The sequence below is a fragment of the Anomaloglossus baeobatrachus genome, chromosome 2, assembly GCF_048569485.1.
Source record: "Anomaloglossus baeobatrachus isolate aAnoBae1 chromosome 2, aAnoBae1.hap1, whole genome shotgun sequence".
Lineage (NCBI taxonomy): Eukaryota > Metazoa > Chordata > Amphibia > Anura > Aromobatidae > Anomaloglossus > Anomaloglossus baeobatrachus.
In genome coordinates, this window is record NC_134354.1 from 669027757 (window position 1) to 669049996 (window position 22240).

The window sequence follows — 22240 nt, forward strand, 5'->3', positions numbered from 1 at the left end:
AGATTCATGTCTGCAGTCATAGAGTGACATAGAGTGACAACAGACTTACGAATTGAGACTGGACAACCCCTTTTAGCCAAATACTATGTTTTATGGTCAGATTGTTCCTAGTATTGAGCCACTTACAGAGAGTAGGAGGTAACAGTCTCCTTCATAAAAGTTTCCATAGGCTTTCTGTGGCACCAGCACAAGATCCATTTTCTAAGGAAATGGGAAAAAAACCCAAAACATTGAATTAAATAAAAGATGATTTGTCACCAGATTTCACAATACAAACTGCATACATTACAAAATAGAGCTCTTAGGGGTACTTTACACGCTGCGACATCGCATTCGAAATATCGTCGGTGTCACGTCGTTAGTGACACACATCTGGCGCAGGTAACGACATTGCAACGTGTAAATCCTTTGTGCGAAGATAAACGATCTCAAATGCGTCGAAAATTGGTGATCTGCGTAACGTCTTTCATTTCCATAATGTCGGTTCGGCCGCAGGTACGATGTTGTTTGTTGTTCCTGCAGCTCCACACATCGCTGTGTGTCAACCCGCAGGAATGACAAATATCTCCTTACCTGCGTCCCGACGGCAATGCGGAAGGGAGAAGGTGGGCGGAATGTTATGTCCCGCTCATCTCCGCCCCTCCGCTTCTATTGGCCGGCCGATTAGTGATGTCGCGGTGACATCGCTGTGACGCCGAACGCACCTCCCCCTTGAAGGAGGGATTATTCGGTGGTCACAGCGATGTCGCCAAGCAGGTATGTGCGTGTGAAGCTGCCGTAGCGATAATGTTCACTACGGCAGCAATCACCACATATCACATGTGCGACGGGGACGGGTACTATCGCGCTCGTCATCGCTAGCCGATGCTAGCGATGTCGCAACGTGTAAAGTACCCCTTAGGCTTGATGAGCCTGATATACTTTTTTGTAAATTCTCTTGCCAGATATTAAAATGAAGATCTTGAGACAGACAGGACCCTATACATGAATGTGGGCTCCTTCTTATGATGTTATGTTTTGCCTTATCTGTAAGAAGTGCCTAGTATCTGTTTCCCCCTCCATACCCTTTTCATGACCATTAAACAGGTACTCTGGAAAGATATACAATTTTTCTACTGACCATGCCCTCATAAACTAAAGATGAGATCCATAGTGCTGCCTGTGTACCTCTAACTCAGTGTGACACTGGACCTGCTCCCCCTCCCTTCTGAGATGTTGCATCCCAGAAGAGGGGGTAGCCTGCTCCATGCTGTTGGGAACACCCAGGAGATTGATTGTGTGTGGTGATGCCCAAATGTTTGAGCAGCCACGGTCAGAAGAAGCCAACAGTGGGGAACAGCAATTACTGTCTCAAAGAGGTGGATGATGATAAGACACAGTTGCCAACAATTAATGTTAAGTCAACAAGGAGGAGGACCAGATTGAGGAACTGGAAGATGAGGTATGGATGATAAAGCCACTGATGCAACCTGGCAAGGTGGCATGCAGAGCAAAGACATCAGAGCAGAGGGGTAGGAATCCATAGCACTGCTATAGGCAGGAAGAGGCAGTTAGGTGGCCAGAGGAAGAAGGCTGGCAACTGTTCCCAGAGCACCCACATGCGGCAAGTTCACCAGCCAAGGGTTAGGTGTTCTCTGGCGCTTTTTTCAAGAAAGTATGGACGACAAAAGATTGGTCATTTGCAATCAGGCAGGAGCCTGATTACTAGCAGCCTGACCACCCCCAGCATGTTCAGGAACTTGTCATCAAAGCACCCGACTAGGTGGGCCTAATGCCTGGAAAATGTTTTCTAAGGCCCTTCTCTACTTGTCTTCAGGGTATCAGAGTGCCATCATTTAATTTTTAGCAGCCTTTGCACATAGTGCATCGGCTTTTCCAATCTAGGAGTCCCACGTCTTCCATTTCTTTACAGCAGACTTGTCTTCATTATCATCATCATCATCATCTCTCAAGCACATCAACTCCTGTAACCAGCGGCGTAACTAGAGTTTGATGGGCCCTAGTGCAAAATTTGGACCGGGGCCCCCCTCCACGTACACCGACACTTAGGGTATGGGATAATGACACTGACACTCGGGGTACAGGATAATGACGCTGACACTTGGCTTTTACCCTCAGCACCCAGGTTTCCCATGATCTGAAATCCCTCTATCAGCCCCCAGCTTTCCCATATTCTGATATCCATCTTGTCCTCGGCACCCAGTTTTCCCATGCTCTGCTATACATCTTTCCCTCAGCACTCAGCTTTCCCATATCAGAGCATGGGAAAGCTGGGTGCTGAGAGAAGATGTATAGCAGAGCATGGGAAAGCTGGGTGCTGAGAAAAGATGTATAGCAGAGCATGGGAAAGCTGGATGCTGAGAGAAGATGTATAGCAGAGCATGGGAAAGCTGGGTGCTGAGAGAAGATGTATATCAGAGCATTGGAAAGCTGTGTGCTGAGAGAAGATGTACAGCAGAGCATGGGAAAGCTGGGTGCTGAGGGAAACAGCCTTTTTCCCTCAGCACAAAACATTACCATCCCATACTTGTATCTTTGTCCCCCCTCGTATATAGTTCTCCAAATACTATAATGGCCCCCACATAGCCTTCCATATAGTATAACAGGTCCCACATAACCCGAAATATATTATAATGCACTCCCATACTTCTCCATGTATTACAATGCATTTCCCCAAAGTTCTCCATGTATTATAATTCACCCAATAGTTCTCCATATATTATACTGCACCACAGTCCTCCATGTTTTAAAACACACCCCCATAGTTCATGTATAAGGTAACCTCCATATTCCTCCATATATTATAATGTAGCCCCCATTGTCCTATATGTATTATAATGCAGCGCCATAAACCTTCATATTGTATTATGCAGGCCCTTACTCCTCCATGTATAATGCACCCCTAGTCCATGTATAAGGTGTCCTTCATGTTTATTATGCAGCCCCATAGACCTCCATGTATCATGCAGCCCCATAGATGTCCATGTGTCATGCAGCCAGGCCCCTCCAGGCCTCCATGTGTCATGCAGCCAGCAAAATAAAAAACAATTAACTCTCTTCTCCTTCCGACCCCTGCGACCGTGGTAGTTACGCCCCTGCCCCGATATGTCACACACCCTGCTCCCCATACAGCCTGCACCCCCATATCATACACTCTACACCCCCACATCTCACACACCCTGCTCCCCATACACCCTGCACCCCCCATATCACACACACACTACACCCCCATATGTCACACACCCTGCTCCCCATACAGCCTGCACCCCCATATCACACACACTACACCCCCATATCTCACACACCCTGCTCCCCATACAGCCTGCACCCCCCAGATCACGCACACTACACCCCCATATGTCACACACCCTGCTCCCCATACAGCCTGCACCCCTATATCTCACACACCCTGCTTCCCATACAGCCTGCACCCCCATATCACACACACTATACCCCCATATGTCACACACCCTGCCCACATATCTCACCCTGCCTTTTCCCCAAACTTACCCCTCTCAAACACTCTGCACCCCTTCACATCCTTCTGTCACAGTCTGCACCCCTCATATGCCACTCACCCTGCAGCCCCTTCCCCCCATGTCCCCTTTTTTCTTATTACCAGTCATCATGTGTCCAAATCTCGTTCAGGAATCAGTATCTTTGCTTTCTGCCCGGCATCCTGTGTCTCCTCCCACACAGTCACATGGGCGTGACATCACCGCAGGTCCTGCAGGATGGATTATTCCGTCTGCTGTGCAGGTCAGGAGCACTCCTGCTCTGCTACAGCTCAGAAACGGCTGCTGGGCCTCTCCAGGTCAGGGGCCCCTCTACTGACACTGGGCTCCCCTGACGGTCGCATAGTCGGCCACTACACAGCGGCACTACACATAGGGGCCCTGCAGCCGGCTCTGCAGAGCGGCTGCCGGGCCCCTATAACCCTGTGGGCCCGGTCACAGTGGCGAACTCTGCGACCGCGGTCGTTACGCCCCTGCCTGTAACCTACTTGGCTCTGCAGGGACGGCCGTAATGGGGCGACTTAACCTACCGTTTCAGACCCACTCCTTTAACATTGCAGCGGATCGTGCGGCCTGGCGCGCTGGACGGATGGACTCTTATGATGTCCTCATATCGCGACGGCGTTCCCTGACATACTAGCAAGTGCCAGCCTAAGGTAGGAGCGTCCAACTTCTCCTTTAACATCTCCATGACTTCACTGGACTTACACTCTGCTGCAGTAGAGCCCGCTTGAGGTATCTTTGCTTCTGTCTTTCTTTCTCTTTCTATCTTGTCTCTGTTCTGCTGCTGTCACCTCCACCCAATGCACTCCCCTCCGCTTCTCCTGACCCTCCTGGACCTCTCTTTCTTGTTCTTTCCACTACAATAGCATCTCCCTATCTTAATGAAACAGGAAGCTGCCTTTCTCTATATCTCTTCCTGTGCTGATGAGCCACCCTCTCACTTAACCCCTGCTGCGCTGTCACTCCATACCCATTCCTTCTCATTAAGGGACCTGGGACCCATTTCACCTGGTGGGAGCCGGCTGTATTACACAGGAGAGATTACCATACAATAAAATTACAATGCAATACAGACACATACATAGTTACATAGTTACTTAGTTACTTAGGTTGAAAAAAGACCTAGGTCCATCTAGTTCAACCTTCCTCCACCAGTTCTACATTTAGTCACTAAGTCATTTATAACCAACAATGTTTTGTGTACTGAGGAAATCATCCAGCCCTTTTTTAAAAGCTGTTATAGTATCTGCCATTACTACCTCTTGTGGTAGTGTATTCCACAGTCTGACCGCTCTAACTGTAAAGACTAAAGAACCCTTTCCTATTTAGGTGTCGGAATCGCTTTTCTTCCACTCGCAGTGAGTGCCCCCTGGTCCTTAGTACTGTCTTTGGAAGAAATAAGTCATGTGCCAGTCCTTTATATTGACCACACATGTATTTATACATATAAATGAGATCTCCTCTGAGACATCTTTTTTCTAAGCTAAACATATCTAACTTTTTCAACCTGTCATCATATGGGAGGCCTTCCATTCCTTGTAATAGTCTAGTTGCCCGCCTTTGAACTGACTCTAACTTCTGAATGTCCTTTTTAAAATGTGGAGCCCAAAACTGGATCCCGTATTCCAGATGTGGCCTTACAAGTGATTTATAGAGGGGTAACAATACGTTGGGATCACGGGATCTAATCTCTCTTTTTATACACCCTAAAATCTTTTTTGCTTTAGCAGCTGCTGCTTGACATTGAGTGCTGCTGCTCAGCTTATTTGTAATGAGAATACCCAAGTCCTTCTCCTGTTATGTAGTCCCGAGTTTACTTCCATTTAATGTATACGCAGCTATAGGATTACTCCGTCCTAGGTGCATTACTTTACATTTATCAACATTAAATCTCATTTGCCAAGTATCTGCCCATTCTGACATCTTATCCAGATCTTTTTGTAATATTGTACTATCCAGGTCAGTTTTTAATATCCTACATAGTTTGGTGTCATCGGCAAAGACTGACACTGTACTATCAATCCCATCCACAAGGTCATTAATAAAGAGAGTTAAAAGAATCGGTCCAAGCACAGATCCCTGCGGCACCCCACTGCTGACTATAGCCCATTTAGAGAATGTACCATTTATGACTACTCTTTGTTTCCTATCTTTTAGCCAATTCCTTACCCAGTTGCATATTGTGTCCCCTAGTCCTTGCTTCTGGAGCTTTAGTATAAGGCTATTATGTGGTACAGTATCAAATGCCTTTGCAAAGTCCAAATAAATCACATCAGCTGCATTACCAATATCCAGGTTTGAACTTACCCCCTTCATAGAACCCCAACAGGTTGGTTAGACACGACTTATCTTTCATGAATCCATGCTGTTTGTCAGTTATCATATTATTTTCTGCAATATATTTTTGCATGTCTTCCCTTAAAATGCCCTCAAAAACTTTGCATACTACTGATGTCAGGCTTACTGGACGGTAGTTGCCTGGATCTACCCTCTTACCTTTCTTAAATATCGGTACCACATCAGCAATCCTCCAATCCTGAGGCACCAACCCTGTTACAAGTGAGTCTAAAAAGATGAGATACAGCGGTCTGTCGATTACAGAGCTCAATTCCCTCAATATTCATGGATGAATGCCATCTGGCCCTGGGGATTTGTCAATGTTTAATTTACTCAGACGTAGGCGTACTTCATCTTGTGTTAAATTAATTATATCGGGTGGTGGACTTTGATTTTTCACTTGTTGAATGATCCCTGGTACAGTCAGTTCCTTGGTGAATACAGATGAGAAATGCCTATTTAATATCTCAGTCTTTTGTTTGTCCTCTATAACTAACTTGTTATTATATTTTAAGGGGCCGATACTATCCTTTGTTTTCCTTTTGGTATTAATGTATTTATAAAAGATTTTGGGATTTATTTTAATGTCATTGGCGATTTTTGTTTCAGTAGCTAATTTTGCTTGTTTGATTTCTTTTGTACATTTCCTATTGATATCTTTATACTCCTGCAATGCTATTTCTGTATTCTCAGCCTTTAAGATTTTAAATGCCCTTTGTTTTTGTTTTATTATACTTTGTACAGTCTTATTTATCCATAGTGGTTTCTTTTTATTCCTGGACATTTTATTACCAGAGGGTATACATTTTTTACAGGACTCTAGTAGTATATCCTTAAACTTACCCCATTTATGTTCGGTATCCCCAGTTACCATGACTTTGTCCCAATCTACACATTTAAGCTCTTCCCTTAATTTGTTGAAATCAGCTTTCCTAAAATTCCAGGTTTTAGCATTCCCCCTTTGAAATGTTCTATTGAATATTATGTTGAAGCTTACCATATTATGATCGCTGGTGCCCAAGTGCTCCCGGACCTGTAGATCTGAAATTGAATCCGGTCTATTTGACAGGACCAGATCTAGCAAATTATCTCCCCTGGTCGGTTCATCTACCATCTGAGAGAGGAAATGGTCTTGAATGGTAGATAAGAACTTACAGCTTTTAGCAGAACCAGAAGATTCTATGTCCCACTGAATGTCTGGATAGTTGAAATCCCCCATAATAAGAACCCGATTATTATTATTAGCTGCCTTTTCAATTTGTTCCAGCATTTCACCCTCTATTTGTTCAGGTATGTTAGGAGGCTTATAGCAAACTCCAATTAGCATTTTTCCATTATTCCCCTCCCCATGTACATTTACCCATACTGACTCTACATTGTTGCTGTTCCCCTCAATGTCATCATACAACACAGGTTTTAGGTTAGATTTAATAAATATACACACCCCACCACCTTTTTGGCCTTTCCTGTCCTTCCTAAATGTACTATAACCCTGTATGTTTGTCACCCAGTCATGGCTTTCATCCAGCCAGGTTTCCGTACTGCCCACCACATCATAATCCATGGTTGACATTAGAGTCTCCAATTCATTCATTTTGTTTGCAAGACTTCTTGCATTTGCCAGTAGACATTTAATCCTATTAACACCTTTATTACTCCTAGCCTCCCTATGTTCCTTGTATGTCCCATCCCCCCCTAATCCTTCATTGACCCCTACCGTCTCCCTGTCTCTATCTGCTCTATCTATCCCTTTATTTGCTCCACTACCCTCCCTCCCCCCCGACCCTAGTTTAAAAGCTCCTCCATCCGTCTGACCATTTTCTCCCCCAGCACAGCTGCACCTTCCCCATTGAGGTGCAGCCCGTCCCTACCGTAGAGCCTGTAGCGGACTGAGAAGTCGGCCCAGTTCTCCATGAACCCGAACCCTTCCTTCCTGCACCAATTTCTAAGCCACATATTTATCTCCCTAAGCTCTCGCTGTCTTTCTAGTGACGCTCGTGGCACCGGTAGTATTTCTGAAAACACCACCTTGGAGGTCCTGGACTTCAGCTTTTCTCCTAGTTCCCTGTAATCATTTTTAAGGACCTTCCACCTGCCTCTAACTTTGTCATTAGTACCAATGTGCACCATGACCGCTGGGTGGTTTTCCCCAGCCCCACCCAGCAATCTGTCTATCCGATCCACAATATGCCGAACCCGAGCACCCGGCAGACAACACACTGTTCGGCATTCACGGTCTCGGCGACAGATGACCCTGTCTGTCCGCCTAATTATAGAGTCCCCTACCACCAACATCTGTCTGGGCTTTGCTGCATTCCTATTTCCCTCCTTCCTACAGCAGTTGTTTTCCTGGTTGCTAGGAGCAACATCCTGCTGTAGTGACCCTAGTCCAGGCCCTTCATTCCTAATATCAGCCAAACAGGCATATTTACTAGGTTGTGCCAGGTCAGGACTAGGCTCCCTGACACTTTTCCCCCTACCTCTTCTTCTAACTGTTACCCAGCTACCTACCTCTGGGTCCTGATCTTCCCCACTTCCACCCTCCTCCATATCACTGGCCCCAGCCAGAGAAAGCTCAGTGAGCTCTAAACTCCTCTCTAGGTTTGCAATGCCCCTTAGTGTTGCAAGCTGCTTATTTAGATCAGTTACCTTGGCTTCCAAATACGCAACATGCTTTCATCGAGTGCAGACATAGTCACCCTTGAACGGCTGCTCAAGGCATGCATACATCTGACAAGATACACACCTGGTAGCATTGTCCATGGAGCACCTATCAAATGGGGATAAACAGTAAAGTAGAAAAACAAAGAGAAAAAAAACGAAAAAAACCCAATGGGAAACGTATAAGGATAAATTCAAACTATGTTCTTGTGTCAAACTATGTAATTGTGTTGAAACTATGCACTTATCTTAAATTCAGCACTTTACTTCAGTTTAGCACCTCGCTTTTGCTGGGTGGTTTATATAGATGTACAATGACTATCATAAGCTGCTAAAAGCTTCTAGAAACAGGTGTGACTAATCCTACTAATTAAATCACAAGACTAACTTTTTTTTTTTTTCCCTTTTCACAGAATCACAAACAGACACACAATTCCCTAATGAAATTCAACAATTACAGTTATCACCACTATGTAATTGTGTTGAAACTATGCACTTATCTTAAATTCAGCACTTTACTTCAGTTCAGCACCTCGCTCGCTCAGCGCCTCGCTTGTGCTGGGTGGTTTATATAGATGTACAATGACTATCAGAAGCTGCTAGAAGCTTCTAGAAACAGGTGTGACTAATCCTACTAATCCTTCAATACATTGCTACCATAATACCATACAGTCATACATAAACATTTGCATTGTAATATCATAAGTCACCAAACTTGAAGTGGGGGCAGTAGGGTACTAGTCACCCTATTACAGTAGTATAGGCTGCCTATAAATCCTTAGGTAGAAAACAAGAAAAATATCTACATCATATTAACTTGTCCACTCTTGGCCGAGTGTTCATGTGGTTTCAATGTGAAGTGAGGAGAAAGACACTGCCAGACTCTTCTGGCAGCAGTTTATCTCTGCTTAAAACAGAATCCTTGGGAGGCACACATACTTCAGATGGTCATCTATTCCAGCTAAAACCTTTGCGTTCTGCTGACTTCCATCTAATATTAATATTTATGAAGGCCTTAACAGTTAAGACAGAATGATTATAAATTGCAAGCAACTAAATAGTAAAAAATGATGATTATCCATTAAATGCCGCAATATGCTGTCACAAATGATGTGGCAGCTGAAGTGGAAAGCCTGGATTTTCTCTTTAACTACTTCTGGACTGCCCATAGACTATAAACATTCAGGCAGTCCACAGAGCAAAAAAGCAGAGTGCGGTCCTGCACCACCCAAAATACCTTATGAGATGCTGAAGAGAAAGGAATCGGTCAGATACTCCAGATGACGCTGTCAGGAGGTACACGCTTATAGTCAGAAGAAAGTCCAGCCATATGTCCATGCAGAGGAGAAAAAAACAGCACTCTCCCTGCCTTTATAAAAATTCACTTTATTGAAGAAGGTGCATTAAAATCATGCAGGAGAAAAGCCGGGTGCAGGCACACAGGAGGACGACAGCCGTTTTGCGCAACCTGCGCTTCTACGGGTCCATTCAGGCAGTCGACACAGGCAGGCCACACAATACTATGCACTGACAATGGTCATGATTTTTTCGCTTGGAAGGCATTGACGTTTCTGTGCTCTGTACCCGCCCTAACAATTTTTGTTATGGGCTTTTTAATTATGATTAAATACATTTTATTTGCTGGTGCTGGATTTTTTCACCTCCTATTTTGTTCTTCACCTGCCAGCTGAAGCAGGTTGTCCGTGCACCACCACCCTCAATTTTCTCCAGTTAGCTGTGCATTTCTCCTTTTTCTGCACCTATCAGTACCTGCCATCCCAGCTGTACCTGCTACACCTGCCACATCAGCCTTACCCTTCGTACCAACCTGAACCAGCTGCACCTGTCTGCACTAGACTGGTGTGCCGCCTCACGCCAGCAGCCGCCGCTGCTCAGATCCGGACCTTCTAAAGGGGTGGCTCGAGGGTCTCCGGACCCGGGGTCTCGCGGAGACGCCGAATACAAAGGGGGATGTTTATGTACAGGCTAGGCCGTATTAAGTTCGTGACGCCACCCACGGTGTGTGGTGAGGTGGGACACCACCGCTGCTGAGGTGGGCACCCGAGGGAGATGTTGTGGCAGCAAGATGTTAACTCCTCCGTGGGTAGGGATGGTTGCCCCGGGGCCCAGTGTCCTGTGCAGGGTATAGCGACAGCAAGGAGATGTTTTGTTACAGTCAATGAATCACATGAGTTTTTGGTAAACCAAGGTGCTGGTGGCCGGCGCCGCGGCCGGTTGCATTCGGACCCCCCACCCGGGCTGGTGGTCTCTATCCTTTTCCCCTGCACTAGTTTTGTGAATGGTGGACTGCCTGGTCTGGAACTCAGGAGTCCCCTTCCGACTGGATGTGGCCTAAGGAGCTGTGCCCGCAGATTCTGGCTCGTGGGATCTATGGGCCTGGCGGTGACCTCCTATCCCTATCGGTGGGCTGTTGTCATCTATGAGAGACTTTGGGTGGGACAGGACCTCTTATCCTGGCCTCAATCAGTTAATTAACCAGGCCGCTGGTTTCCGGTCCTGGCTTCAGGGTCCGAGTACCCCCCTTTGTGCTCCGGTTTCCGGGTCGGTTCCCCGTGTCGGTACCGCGGGCTACAACCCTGTCCCGGTCCACCTCGGTTCTGCCGAGCCATTTTCCCGTCTCCTGCTGACGGAGACCACCGTCTGCATTCTAGCAAAGGCACCAGGGCTTCTACCCTGGCACCGTTCAACTTGAACTTCCTCTGCTGGAGCTACTCCTAGCTCCAGCCCACACTCCTCTCCACTTGAACTCCAAACTTATCTGCTTGTTTTCCCGCCCCGGGCTTTCTAGACCCCTGGGTGGGCGTGTCCAACCGCCTGGTCCCACCCACTGGTGTATCTGTCTTTCCCTAAGGGGGGGGTGACTAGGGTTTCAAGTCGGCTGTGTGTTTCCTAAGTGAGGGATGGTGTTGTGCGGGGGCCTATCTGTGACTACCTGGTTTTGCCAGGGCATCACATTCCCCCTTGGTTTAATACAGACCATCCGCGGGCTGTCTGAATACCAACATTTATTGAACAGGAACTGAAAAAGGGGTAAAACACAATACAAGTATACTAACATATTTACATCAAAGTATATTTGGTTTTTCCCCTTACGGGAGGCACTTTTCTTAAACGTTGCACATTTAAAACCGGGACGGAACGGACCGGGTCCTTCTCACCTCACCCACCCAAAACAACCTTCCCCCTGGTGCCACCGCTAAGCAATGGTGCGCGCCCCTTGCCCAAGTCCAGGACAGGTCCGGATGTTTCCCGTAGTGGCCGGGTTAAAAGTTCCTTACCCGGCAGTCCTTTTTTTCAGGGACCCCACGTCCAGGGGACCCCTGACCCGGAGGGTAGTCACCGGTTTTGCTGGTGACAGGGTCTCGGCCGACTCTACCGCAGGCCCTTCCTCCAACCAGCCTCTCCAGAGACTGCGGCAGGTGAGAAGGTTGGTCAGGGACTATTTACAAGACCCAATAGTTTATGGGTTGGCCTGCCAGTTCACGGCCATGGTCCTTTTTAAAACATTTTTAATAGACTTTTAACGGATAACAGTCCCAACGGGGACTTTGCAGGGGAGGTAGCCGGGAACCACTACCTAAACATCCTCTTCAGGGCTGGAGAATGGCGGAGAGGGGCGGAGGCAATGCCTTTCACCTTTGCTCACCCACATCTTTTCACATCGAGGGCAAACCTCCCTTTCTCCGCAATGCCGGGTATACGTCACCAGCTCCCCAGGCTCCAGGTCCCGGTCTGGGTGGCCAACAGGCAGATGAGGGGCCACAAAGATTTTGGCCTCCAGGCCCGGCTCGTAAATTAAGCCCCACCCCTTTTGGGGGTTAAAGTACCGGACCTGGCCTTGGTACGTCGGGCCCCGCACCCGGAAAGTGGCGTTCCAAAGACGGTCCTTCTCGCTGTAGGTCCGGGACAGGACCTCCGCCTTCCTTTTCTCCCGGGCGGCAATCTCCTTACCCAGCTGGCGCCGCTGCCGCTCCCAGTACGGCGCATCTGCTGCCTGCTCCGGTTCAACCTTCGCGGGGGCCAGGCCCAGCCGGAGTCCCTCCGTGCCGGCTACAACCGGCACCTTTGGCAATGGAGGGCCCCGCTGTGACATGGCCCGCTCTGCTACCCTGCAGGTGCATCCTTGCTGCGCCTTAGCCGAGGCCGGGAGTTTGCGAGCGGTCAGCGTCCTTGGCGGTGCTGGCTTCCGGTCGGGGACTGTCTCCACTGAGGCCGGGCGGATTGCCGGGGCCGTCGTCATCGCGGGCACTGCTTCCTCCGGAACCGGACGGGACATCTTTCGGGCTGTGCGCTGGCGTGGAGCTGGTACGGGTGCCGGGGTGGTGACAGGGTCGCTGTCGACGGCTTCCGCTGGCGGGTCCTCGCGGGCAGACGGAACGGGTACCACTGCCGGTGTCTGTGGCAGCGGACCGAGTGGGATGTCAGCAACAGGTGCGGGCGGCGAGGGAGGCAGCGTGGTGGGCAGGGGCAGACTGGGCTCCTCAGCCTGGTCGGCCGGTCCCTGGGGGACATAGGGGCGTGGGTCGCTCACCCGCTCCTCCGAGGCTGCCTCCACTTCACGGGCCTGAACGGCTGCAGCTAACTCCGCCATCTCGGCCGTCCATCGTTTGAGGAGAAAGCTTGCCTGCGCCTGGATCCAGCGGCACATACGCTCAGTCTGGGCTTCTACCCAGTCGGCTGTTCCGGGCACGGGCTCCTTCACTACGGACTTGCCAGACGGGTCAGCCATGTTGCACTGTTGGTATCCAGGAACAAGAAGGGTGGCAGGGTCCTGGAGTCCCTGCCCTTTATTTGCTCGGGTCACATGTTGCAGAATCTTCACCCCCCCCCCCCCCTTGGTCTTTTGCAGGCACTCTCTTCTGCCGCAGGTAAGTTTTGTTTTATGACCTAGGGGTTAACCTTCCGGCCGTGTTCCCAGGGGGCGGGGCTTCAGCTTTCGCGCCCTTTTCCCGGGGAAGAAGACGCTGGGCTGCAGTTTTCGCGCCTAAAAATGGCGGCAAAAAATGGCGACTTCTGAAAATTTAGCAACGGATCACCGCTGACTGTCCAATTCAAGGCGCACTTCCACAAGGTAAGTGGATGGGTAAGTATCCTATTCGTGATGCCAAGTTTTTGGGGTGTGCCGCCCCGCGCCAGCAGCTGCCGCTGCTCGGATCCGGACCTTCTAAAGGGGTGGCTCAAGGATCTCCGGACCCGAGGGTCTCGCGGACACGCCGAATAAAATGGGGGATGTTTATGTACGGGCTAGGCCGTATTAAGTTCGTGACGCCACCCACGGTGTGTGGTGACACCACCGCTGCTGAGGTGGGCACCCGGGGGAGATGTTGTGGCAGCAAGATGTTAACTCCTCCGTGGGTAGGGATGGTTGCCCCGGGGCCCAGTGTCCTGTGCAGGGTATAGCGACAGCAAGGGGATGTTTTGTTACAGTCAATGAATCACACGAGTCTTTGGTAAACCAAGGTGCTGGTGGCCGGCGCCGCGGCCGGTTGCATTTGGACCCCCCACCCGGGCTGGTGGTCTCTATCCACAGATGCTGGCCCGTGGGATCTATGGGCCCTGGCGGTGACCTCCTATCCCTATCGGTGGGCTGTTGTCTTCTATGAGGGACTTTGGGTGGGACAGGACCTCCTAATCCTGGCCTCAATCAGTTAATTAACCAGGCCGCTGGTTTTTGGTCCTGGCTTCAGGGTCCGAGAACCCCCCTTTGTGCTCCGGTTTCCGGGTCCGTTCCCCGTGTCGGTACCAGCGGGCTACAACCCTGTCCCAGTCCACCTCAGTTCTGCCGAGCCGTCTTCCCGTCTCCTGCTGATGGAGACCACCATCTGCCTTCTAGCCAAAGCACCAGGGCTCCTACCCTGGCACCATTCACCTTGAACTTCCTCTGCTGGAGCTACTCCTAGCTCCAGCCCACACTCCTCTCCACTTGAACTCCAAACTTATCTGCTTGTTTTCCCGCCCCAGGCTGTCTAGACCCCTGGGTGGGCGTGTCAAACTGCCTGGTCCTGCCCACTGGTGTGTCTGTCTTTCCCTAAGGGGGGGTGACTAGGGTTTCAGGTCGGCTGTGTGTTTCCTAAGTGAGGGATTGTGTTGTGCGGGGGCCTATCTGTGACTACCTGGTTTTGCCAGAGCGTCACACTGCACCTGCCTGCATCTGTGTCTGTACCTGCATTTCCTACTCTTGGGATCAGCTATCACAGTACCAAGTCTCCTGGTTGCTAGCACCTGGCGGATACCTTCCAGCACAAGCCTATCCTCTCCATCAGAGGCTCTAGTGAAGACAAGGTAGTCAATTAGTTACACCCCTCACGGCGAACTGGTATTGTGACCCAGCAGGTCCACTCCTGCTCGCACCCGCAAGCATAACACAAACAAAATGGACATTAAAAACATCGGCGACCTGAAATTCTAAGGTACCGTCAACAATCACTGGAGGCGGCGAAAAAGGTGACGGTTCACAGGATGCAACATACTTCTTGAGTAACAACCCATGGAATGCATTATGGATTTTAAGTGCTTGAGGTAAGTCAGTACAAAAAGTCATATAGTTAATGATAGCAATAACTTTGTAAGGACCAATGAGCCTATGACCAAGTTTCCAAGAAGGAATATTTAACTTAATATTTCTGATCGATAACCACACATAGTCATTCACATAAAGGTTTGGACCCAGCAAAGGTTTTTTCACCAGTCATGCGTTTCAAAGGTATGGTAGACCTGGATGAACAAGTATGCGGAGTCTTAGTATGTGCACAAATATTGCAAGTGACACAAAATGAACCACATCCTGATGCCACCAAAAATGATGAAAAACGAGGTCCAAAGTTGCTTTTCTACTTGAGTGATCCAAAAGAACCAATTTATGATTTTCACTTAAGGTTTATAGAAGCAAATTTAAAGGCTAAAATAATTTCCCTGTAAGACAGGCAACAAGGGAATCCCCCTAAACCTTGGCAGCAGGGGCGTCCTTTTGAATCTTGGCACCTCCCCCTCAGAATCAGATCACACAGTGGAAACCACCACCCCCTTTTGCAAAATAGGTACAATGTCATCAGAACTATTTCCCCAAGGGAAACTCTGGGGAGACATCCCCTCTGATACAGTGTGGGTTTTTATCAGGGTTCATCTGGAAACCTGAAGAAGACTGGTGTACCCCCAAAAATTGCACCTCCTCTGTAATACCTGTCTGAAATGTACCTGATGTGACTCAAAATTGGGCTAGTAAATCAAAATATCATCAAGATAAACCACTACAGACCTGCCCACCAAATGGCACAAAATATTATTAGTGAAATGTTGCAAAACGGCGGTAGCATTGGTCAGACCAAATGGCATGATCAGATTTTCATAATGCGCTTCAGGTGTATTAAATGCCATTTTCCACTCATCCCCTTTCTTCATTCTGATCAAATTATAAGTTCCCCTAAGGTCCAACTTGGAGAACCATTAAGCACCAACAATCTGATTAAATGATGGTAATCTGATTTAACTTACGAAAGTCTAAACAAGGATATAAGTGTCCATTTTTCTTAATAAAGAACAAACTGAAGTCCTGGGAGATGAGGAGGGTCTAATAGTCTCTTAGCAAGGGCTTAGGAGATATAATTTTTCATAGCTTGCCTTGCAGTGCTAGAAAGACTGTATAATCTGGTTTGGGATAGTTTTGCGCCAGGGAGCAAATTAATTGAGCAATTTTAAACACGATGTGTGTGTAAATCTTGACACCCTTCCACAAATACATCCTCAAAACTGAACAGAGAAAAGGTTAGGGTCGTGGTGAAAACTGTAGAGAGAACAGTATTCATACAGTTATTCTTACTTAAATCACTCAACCTAATAAACTTCCTTGACTGCTAATCAACCACCGGATTGTGCCTAACCAGCCAAGGGAGACCCAGTACTATAGGAGTTGGAAGGCCTTCAAGAGCATGACACAAAAAAAGTTCATTGTGAAGGACCCCTATGTGGAGACACGGTGGGTGCTCTCGTCCGCTGGCCCAGCTGCCTTTAGAAAGACAGCATGGCCCAGGGCTCATCCCAACTGAACGCCCGACCTCCTTAACCGTGGGCGGAACACTACTCAGACAACACAGGGCGAGGGAATCACAATATTAAGACTTTATTGGATCCCCAAACAATTAACGGCATATAGCACATAACCAGCAAAACACACAAATGTAACAGGTAACAGTTTCTCACCCTTCCGCTGGCTCACCAGGGATTTAGAATGTCTGTGCCTCAGAGCTTCCAGGGCTCCTTACTCCAATCCAGCAGCACCCCGCTTTCGGCGGGCACCCACTGAGAATGGAATAACGCCAGATTTAGGAAGCTGGCTGAGGTCTGCAAAGTCTGTAGCCAGGTGATCAAATTGTCCCAACCTGGGTTTCTTCTTTAAGTAGTCTCTGGTATGATGATCTATATATATAATTGCCTTATTCTGTCTGTCTGTCTGTCTGTCTTGCTCCAAAATTGTGTCCTTACGGTGACACAAAGCGGATTGGCCGCTGACCTCGCCATGGCCCCGCCCCCGCACGGATTGGTCGCTCGCCCTGGCTCCCCCCCACACGGATTGGCCGGCCGCTCGCACAGGCTCCGCCCCCCACACGGATTGGCCTCTCGCCCCGGCACCCTGCACGTATTGGCAACTCGGCCACACCCCGCCCCCCTCACGCAATGCACGCTCGCTCTGGCCCCGCCCCCCACACGCATTCCCCGAACTGACACGGAGACACGACTCCCAGGTGAGTACTGTACCCCCGGGAGCCCACACCAGCATACGCTGCCAACCCAGCCGACACAAACCCTCGCATTGCTGGGGTTTGCCGCCGTATGCTGGTGTGGGCTCCCGTGCAAGTGGGGGACGGGATGCGCTGGTAACCATGGTAGCATAGTTACCAGCGCATCAAGGTCCTGCAGCGGCGGAAAATCCACACGCACACACATAACGACACACACACACACACACACACACACATCAGATCACACTCACTCTCACACACACCTCACACACACATCAGATCGCATCCACACACTCACAGCATCCGGAGATATCGCTTGCTTCTCGGCGGCGATACTGTGCTATGAGCTTCCAGGACCTGCCGGAGGATCACATGGCCAGAAGCATGTGGTATCTCCGGATGTTGTGAGTGTGAGCGCGTATGTGCAATATCGTCAGTGTGTGTGTGTGTGAGTGTATGTGATCGGATGTGTGTGAGTGTATGCGATCGGGTGTGTGTGAGTGTATGCGATCGGGTGTGTGTGAGTGTATGCGATCGGGTGTGTGTGAGTGTATGCGATCGGGTGTGTGTGAGTATGCGATCGGGTGGGTGTGAGTGTATGCGATCGGGTGGGTGTGAGTGTATGCGATCGGGTGGGTGTGTGTGTGTGTGAGTGTATGCGATCGGATCTGTGAGTGTCGGCAGAGGAGCACGGCGTGCTGGAGAAGGCTGGGAAGAGAGAGGCTGATCCTGGGGAAGGCTGGGAGGGGGAGGCTGATGCTGGGGGAGGCTGATGTTGGGGGAGGCTGGGAGGGTGTAGGCTGATGCTGGGGGAGGCTGATGCTGGGGGAGGCTGGGAGGAGAGAGGCTGATGCTGGGGGAGGCTGATGCTGGGGGTGGCTGGGATGAGAGAGGCTGATGCTGGGGGAGGCTGATGCTGGGGGAGGCTGATGTTGGGGGAGGCTGGGAGGGTGTAGGCTGATGCTGGGGGAGGCTGATGCTGGGGGAGGCTGGGAGGAGAGAGGCTGATGCTGGGGGAGGCTGATGCTGGGGGTGGCTGGGATGAGAGAGGCTGATGCTGGGGGAGGCTGATGCTGGGGGAGGCTGGAAGGAGAGAGGCTGATGCTGGGGGAGGCTGATGTTGGGGGAGGCTGGGAGGGTGTAGGCTGATGCTGGGGGAGGCTGATGCTGGGGGAGGCTGGGAAGAGAGAGGCTGATGCTGGGGGAGGCTGATGCTGGGGGTGGCTGGGATGAGAGAGGCTGATGCTGGGGGAGGCTGATGCTGGGGGAGGCTGGAAGGAGAGAGGCTGATGCTGGGGGAGGCTGGGAGGGTGTAGGCTGATGCTGGGGGAGGCTGATGCTGGGGGAGGCTGGGAGGAGAGAGGCTGATGCTGGGGGAGGCTGATGCTGGGGGTGGCTGCGATGAGAGAGGCTGATGCTGGGGGAGGCTGATGCTGGGGGAGGCTGGAAGGAGAGAGGCTGATGCTGGGGGAGGCTGATGCTGGGGGAGGCTGGGAGGAGAGAGGCTGATGCTGGGGGAGGCTGATGCTGGGGAGGCTGGAAGGAGAGAGGCTGATGCTGGGGGAGGCTGATGCTGGGGGAGGCTGGGAGGGGGAGGCTGATGCTAGGGAAGGCTGGGAGGAGAGAGGCTGATGCTGGAGGAGGCTGGGAGGAGAGAGGCTGATGCTGGGGGAGGCTGGGAGGAGAGAGGCTGATGCTGGGGGAGGCTGGGAGGCGGAGTCTGATGCTGGGGGAGGCTGGGAGGCGGAGGCTGATGCTGGGGGAGGCTTATGCTGGGGGAGGCTGGAAGGAGAGAGGCTGATGCTGGGGGAGGCTGATGCTGGGGGAGGCTGGGAGGGGGAGGCTGATGCTGGGTGAGGCTGGGAGGAGGGAGGCTGGGAGGAGAGAGGCTGATGCTGGGGCTGGCTGATGCTGGAAGGAGAGAGGCTGATGCTGGGGGAGGCTGATGCTGGGGGAGGCTGGAAGGAGAGAGGCTGATGCTGGGGGAGGCTGATGCTGAGGGAGGCTGGGAGGTGGAGGCTGATGCTGGGGAAGGCTGGGAAGAGGGAGGCTGGGAGGAGAGAGGCTGATCCTGGGGAAGGCTGGAAAGAGGGAGGCTGGGAGGAGAGAGGCTGATGCTGGGGGAGGCTGATGCTGGGGGAGGCTGGAAGGAGAGAGGCTGATGCTGGGGGAGGCTGATGCTGGGGGAGGCTGGGAGGAGAGAGGCTGATGCTGGGGGAGGCTGGGAGGAGGGAGGCTGGGAGGGGGGAGGCTGAGAGAAGAGAGGCTGATGCTGGGGGAGGCTGAGGCTGGGAGGAGAGAGGCTGATGCTGGGGACAGAGAGGCTGATGCTGGGAGGAGAGAGGCTGATGCTGGGAGGAGAGAGGCTGATGCTGGGAGGAGAGAGGCTGATGCTGCGGGTAGAGAGGCTGATGCTGGTCCACCATGGGGGATGGAGCACGATGGGGGGTGCGCAGCATGGGGGATGGAGCACGTTTGAGAGTGCGCAGCATGGCGGATAGAACACGTTTGGGACTGCGCAGCATTGCGGATGGACCACGTTTGGGAGTGCGCAGCATGGCAGATGGAGCATGTTTGGGAGTGCGCAGCATGGCGGATGGAGCACGTTTGGGAGTGCGCAGCATGGCGGATGGACCACGTTTGGGAATGCGCAGCATGGCGGATGGACCACATTTGGGAGTGCGCAGCATGGTGGATGGAGCACGTTTGGGAGTGCGCAGCATGGCGGATGGAGCACGTTTGGGAGTGCGCAGCATGGCAGATGGAGCACGATGGGGGGTGCGCAGCATAGGGGATGGAGCACGATGGGAGGTGCACACCTCCCCCCAACACACACACACACACAACACACCACACACACACTGGGAACCACAAACACCGCCCTACACAGACACCCACACTCACAGACAACGCTGCACACACACAACACCCAACACACAAACACCGCGGCATACATAAATATACGCACATACCGCACAACACACACATTGCACAAAACATACCTCCCCCCAAAACACACCACACCCACACAAACCGCGCAACACACACACACACAACGCTACAGACACACAGCGCTCCACAAACAACGCAACACACGCAATACACAAACAACACCGCTCTCACCCCCCGCCACACCCAGACAACACCCAGAACATGTACAGCGCCCTACACAAACACTTGGTAACTACACACAACAACATCTATATATATATATATAACAAAAATCATACATTAACTACACAATACGTAAATTCTAGAATACCCGATTGCTAGAATCGGGTCACCTTCTAGTATGATATAATCCTGGCAGCCAGAGTCGAAATCCCTAGACTGCGATTATGGTCTCCAATCATAACCGAAGTCCCTAGATTGAAGCTATGTAGCCAAGTGATCCTCTAGTCGGAGCCAAAGTCCCTAGACCGAGTCCACAAGGCATCCTGGTTCTGATCCCCTAGCCAGCTCCTAAGAGCTTAGACTGGATCATGCAACATCTATCAACCCTGGTGACTCCAAGAAGTCCCCTTTTATAGTCATAGCCTTCCCTTAAGATATACTGTGCCCTTATTGGATTGGTTCTACAAGGTTGCTTCTCTTATTGGATGAATTTCAAGCTGTATACAAAATATCCCAGTAATAATGGTCAATGGCAGAGACAGCTAAGTTAAATCACATCCAGCAAACACAAGGTAATACAATGGGTATCTGGCCTTCAGTGGCCAAAACAATTACATGAGTCAACAAAAACTTCAATACTAAACTCCCAAGAGTCTTGTAGAACAATGAGGGATTATCCCCCATCTATAAACAAACTGTCTTCATGTCTGGGTGAATTTTAAGAAAGTTAACCCATGCTAGGCACTGAGAGTCAATGTTGTCACACCCTATAGGAAAGTGCAAGTTATACACAACTCACACCAAAGACCCCTATCCAAGTGGTGCAAAGTTGATAGCAAACATGCAGATAGGTTTCGCCAGAATACTACAAGGAAGACCAGGAGTCTGGGCAAACCAAGCATCCACCATATTGACCTCTCTCCCCAATATCCAAAAGAACAGAAATAATTTCAGATTTCGTATAAAAACATCTGCAAGTAGGACAAACTAAGATGCACATGTCAAGGAGATATATTCTCCTGGGCTGTAATCCTCTATAAAGCCTGGTGTCAGACATTTTTCAGACAGATTATTTTTTTGTTTAAGTATCGAAGATCAGGCACCATCAAAATGACTCTCTTTATCGCAAAATAAACAAACTCCCATCTTGCGTTGAACAGCAGTAGACTCCCCCTAAAGGTCCAGTCACACTAAGCAACTTACCAGCGATCCCAACAACGATAGGGATCGCTGGTAAGTTGCTAGGAGGTTGCTGGTGAGATGTCACACTGCGACGCTCCAGCGAACCCACCAGCAACCTGACCTGGCAGGGATCACTGGAGCGTCGCTACACGAGTTGCTGGTGAGCTCACCAGCAACCAGTGACCAGCCCCCAGTGCCGCGTGGAAGATGCTGCGCTTGGTAACTAAGGTAAATATCGGGTAACCAACCCGATATTTACCTTGGTTACCAGCGCACGGAGCTACACGTGCAGAGAGCAGGGAGCAGCGCACACTGAGCGCTGGCTCCCTGCTCTCCTAGTTACAGCACACATCGGGTTAATTACCCGATGTGTGCTGCAGCTAAATGTGCACAGAGCAGGGAGCAGCGCACACCGCTTAGCGCTGGCTCCTTGCTCTCCTAGTTACAGCACACATCGGGTTAATTACCCGATGTGTGCTGCAGCTAAATGTGCACAGAGCAGGGAGCAGCGCACAATGCTTAGCGCTGGCTATCTGCTCTCCTAGCTACAGCACACATCGGGTTAATTAACCCGATGTGTCCTGCAGCTACATGTGCACAGAGCAGGAGCTGGCACTGACAGTGAGAGCGGCGGAGGCTGGTAACAAAGGTAAATATCGGGTAACCAAGGAC

General features: G+C 50.4%; 1 protein-coding gene across 3 annotated transcripts in view; it reads right to left on the minus strand.

Annotated features, from left to right (window-relative positions):
- The window catches only part of AVIL (advillin), a 138578-nt gene that overhangs the window by 81052 nt on the left and 35286 nt on the right, over positions 1-22240 (minus strand). For all 3 annotated transcript variants that reach the window (XM_075337113.1, XM_075337111.1, XM_075337110.1), the window contains exon 3: positions 127-201. In XM_075337113.1, coding sequence (XP_075193228.1) covers positions 127-201 — 75 coding nt within the window. The remainder of the gene's footprint in view (positions 1-126; positions 202-22240) is intronic.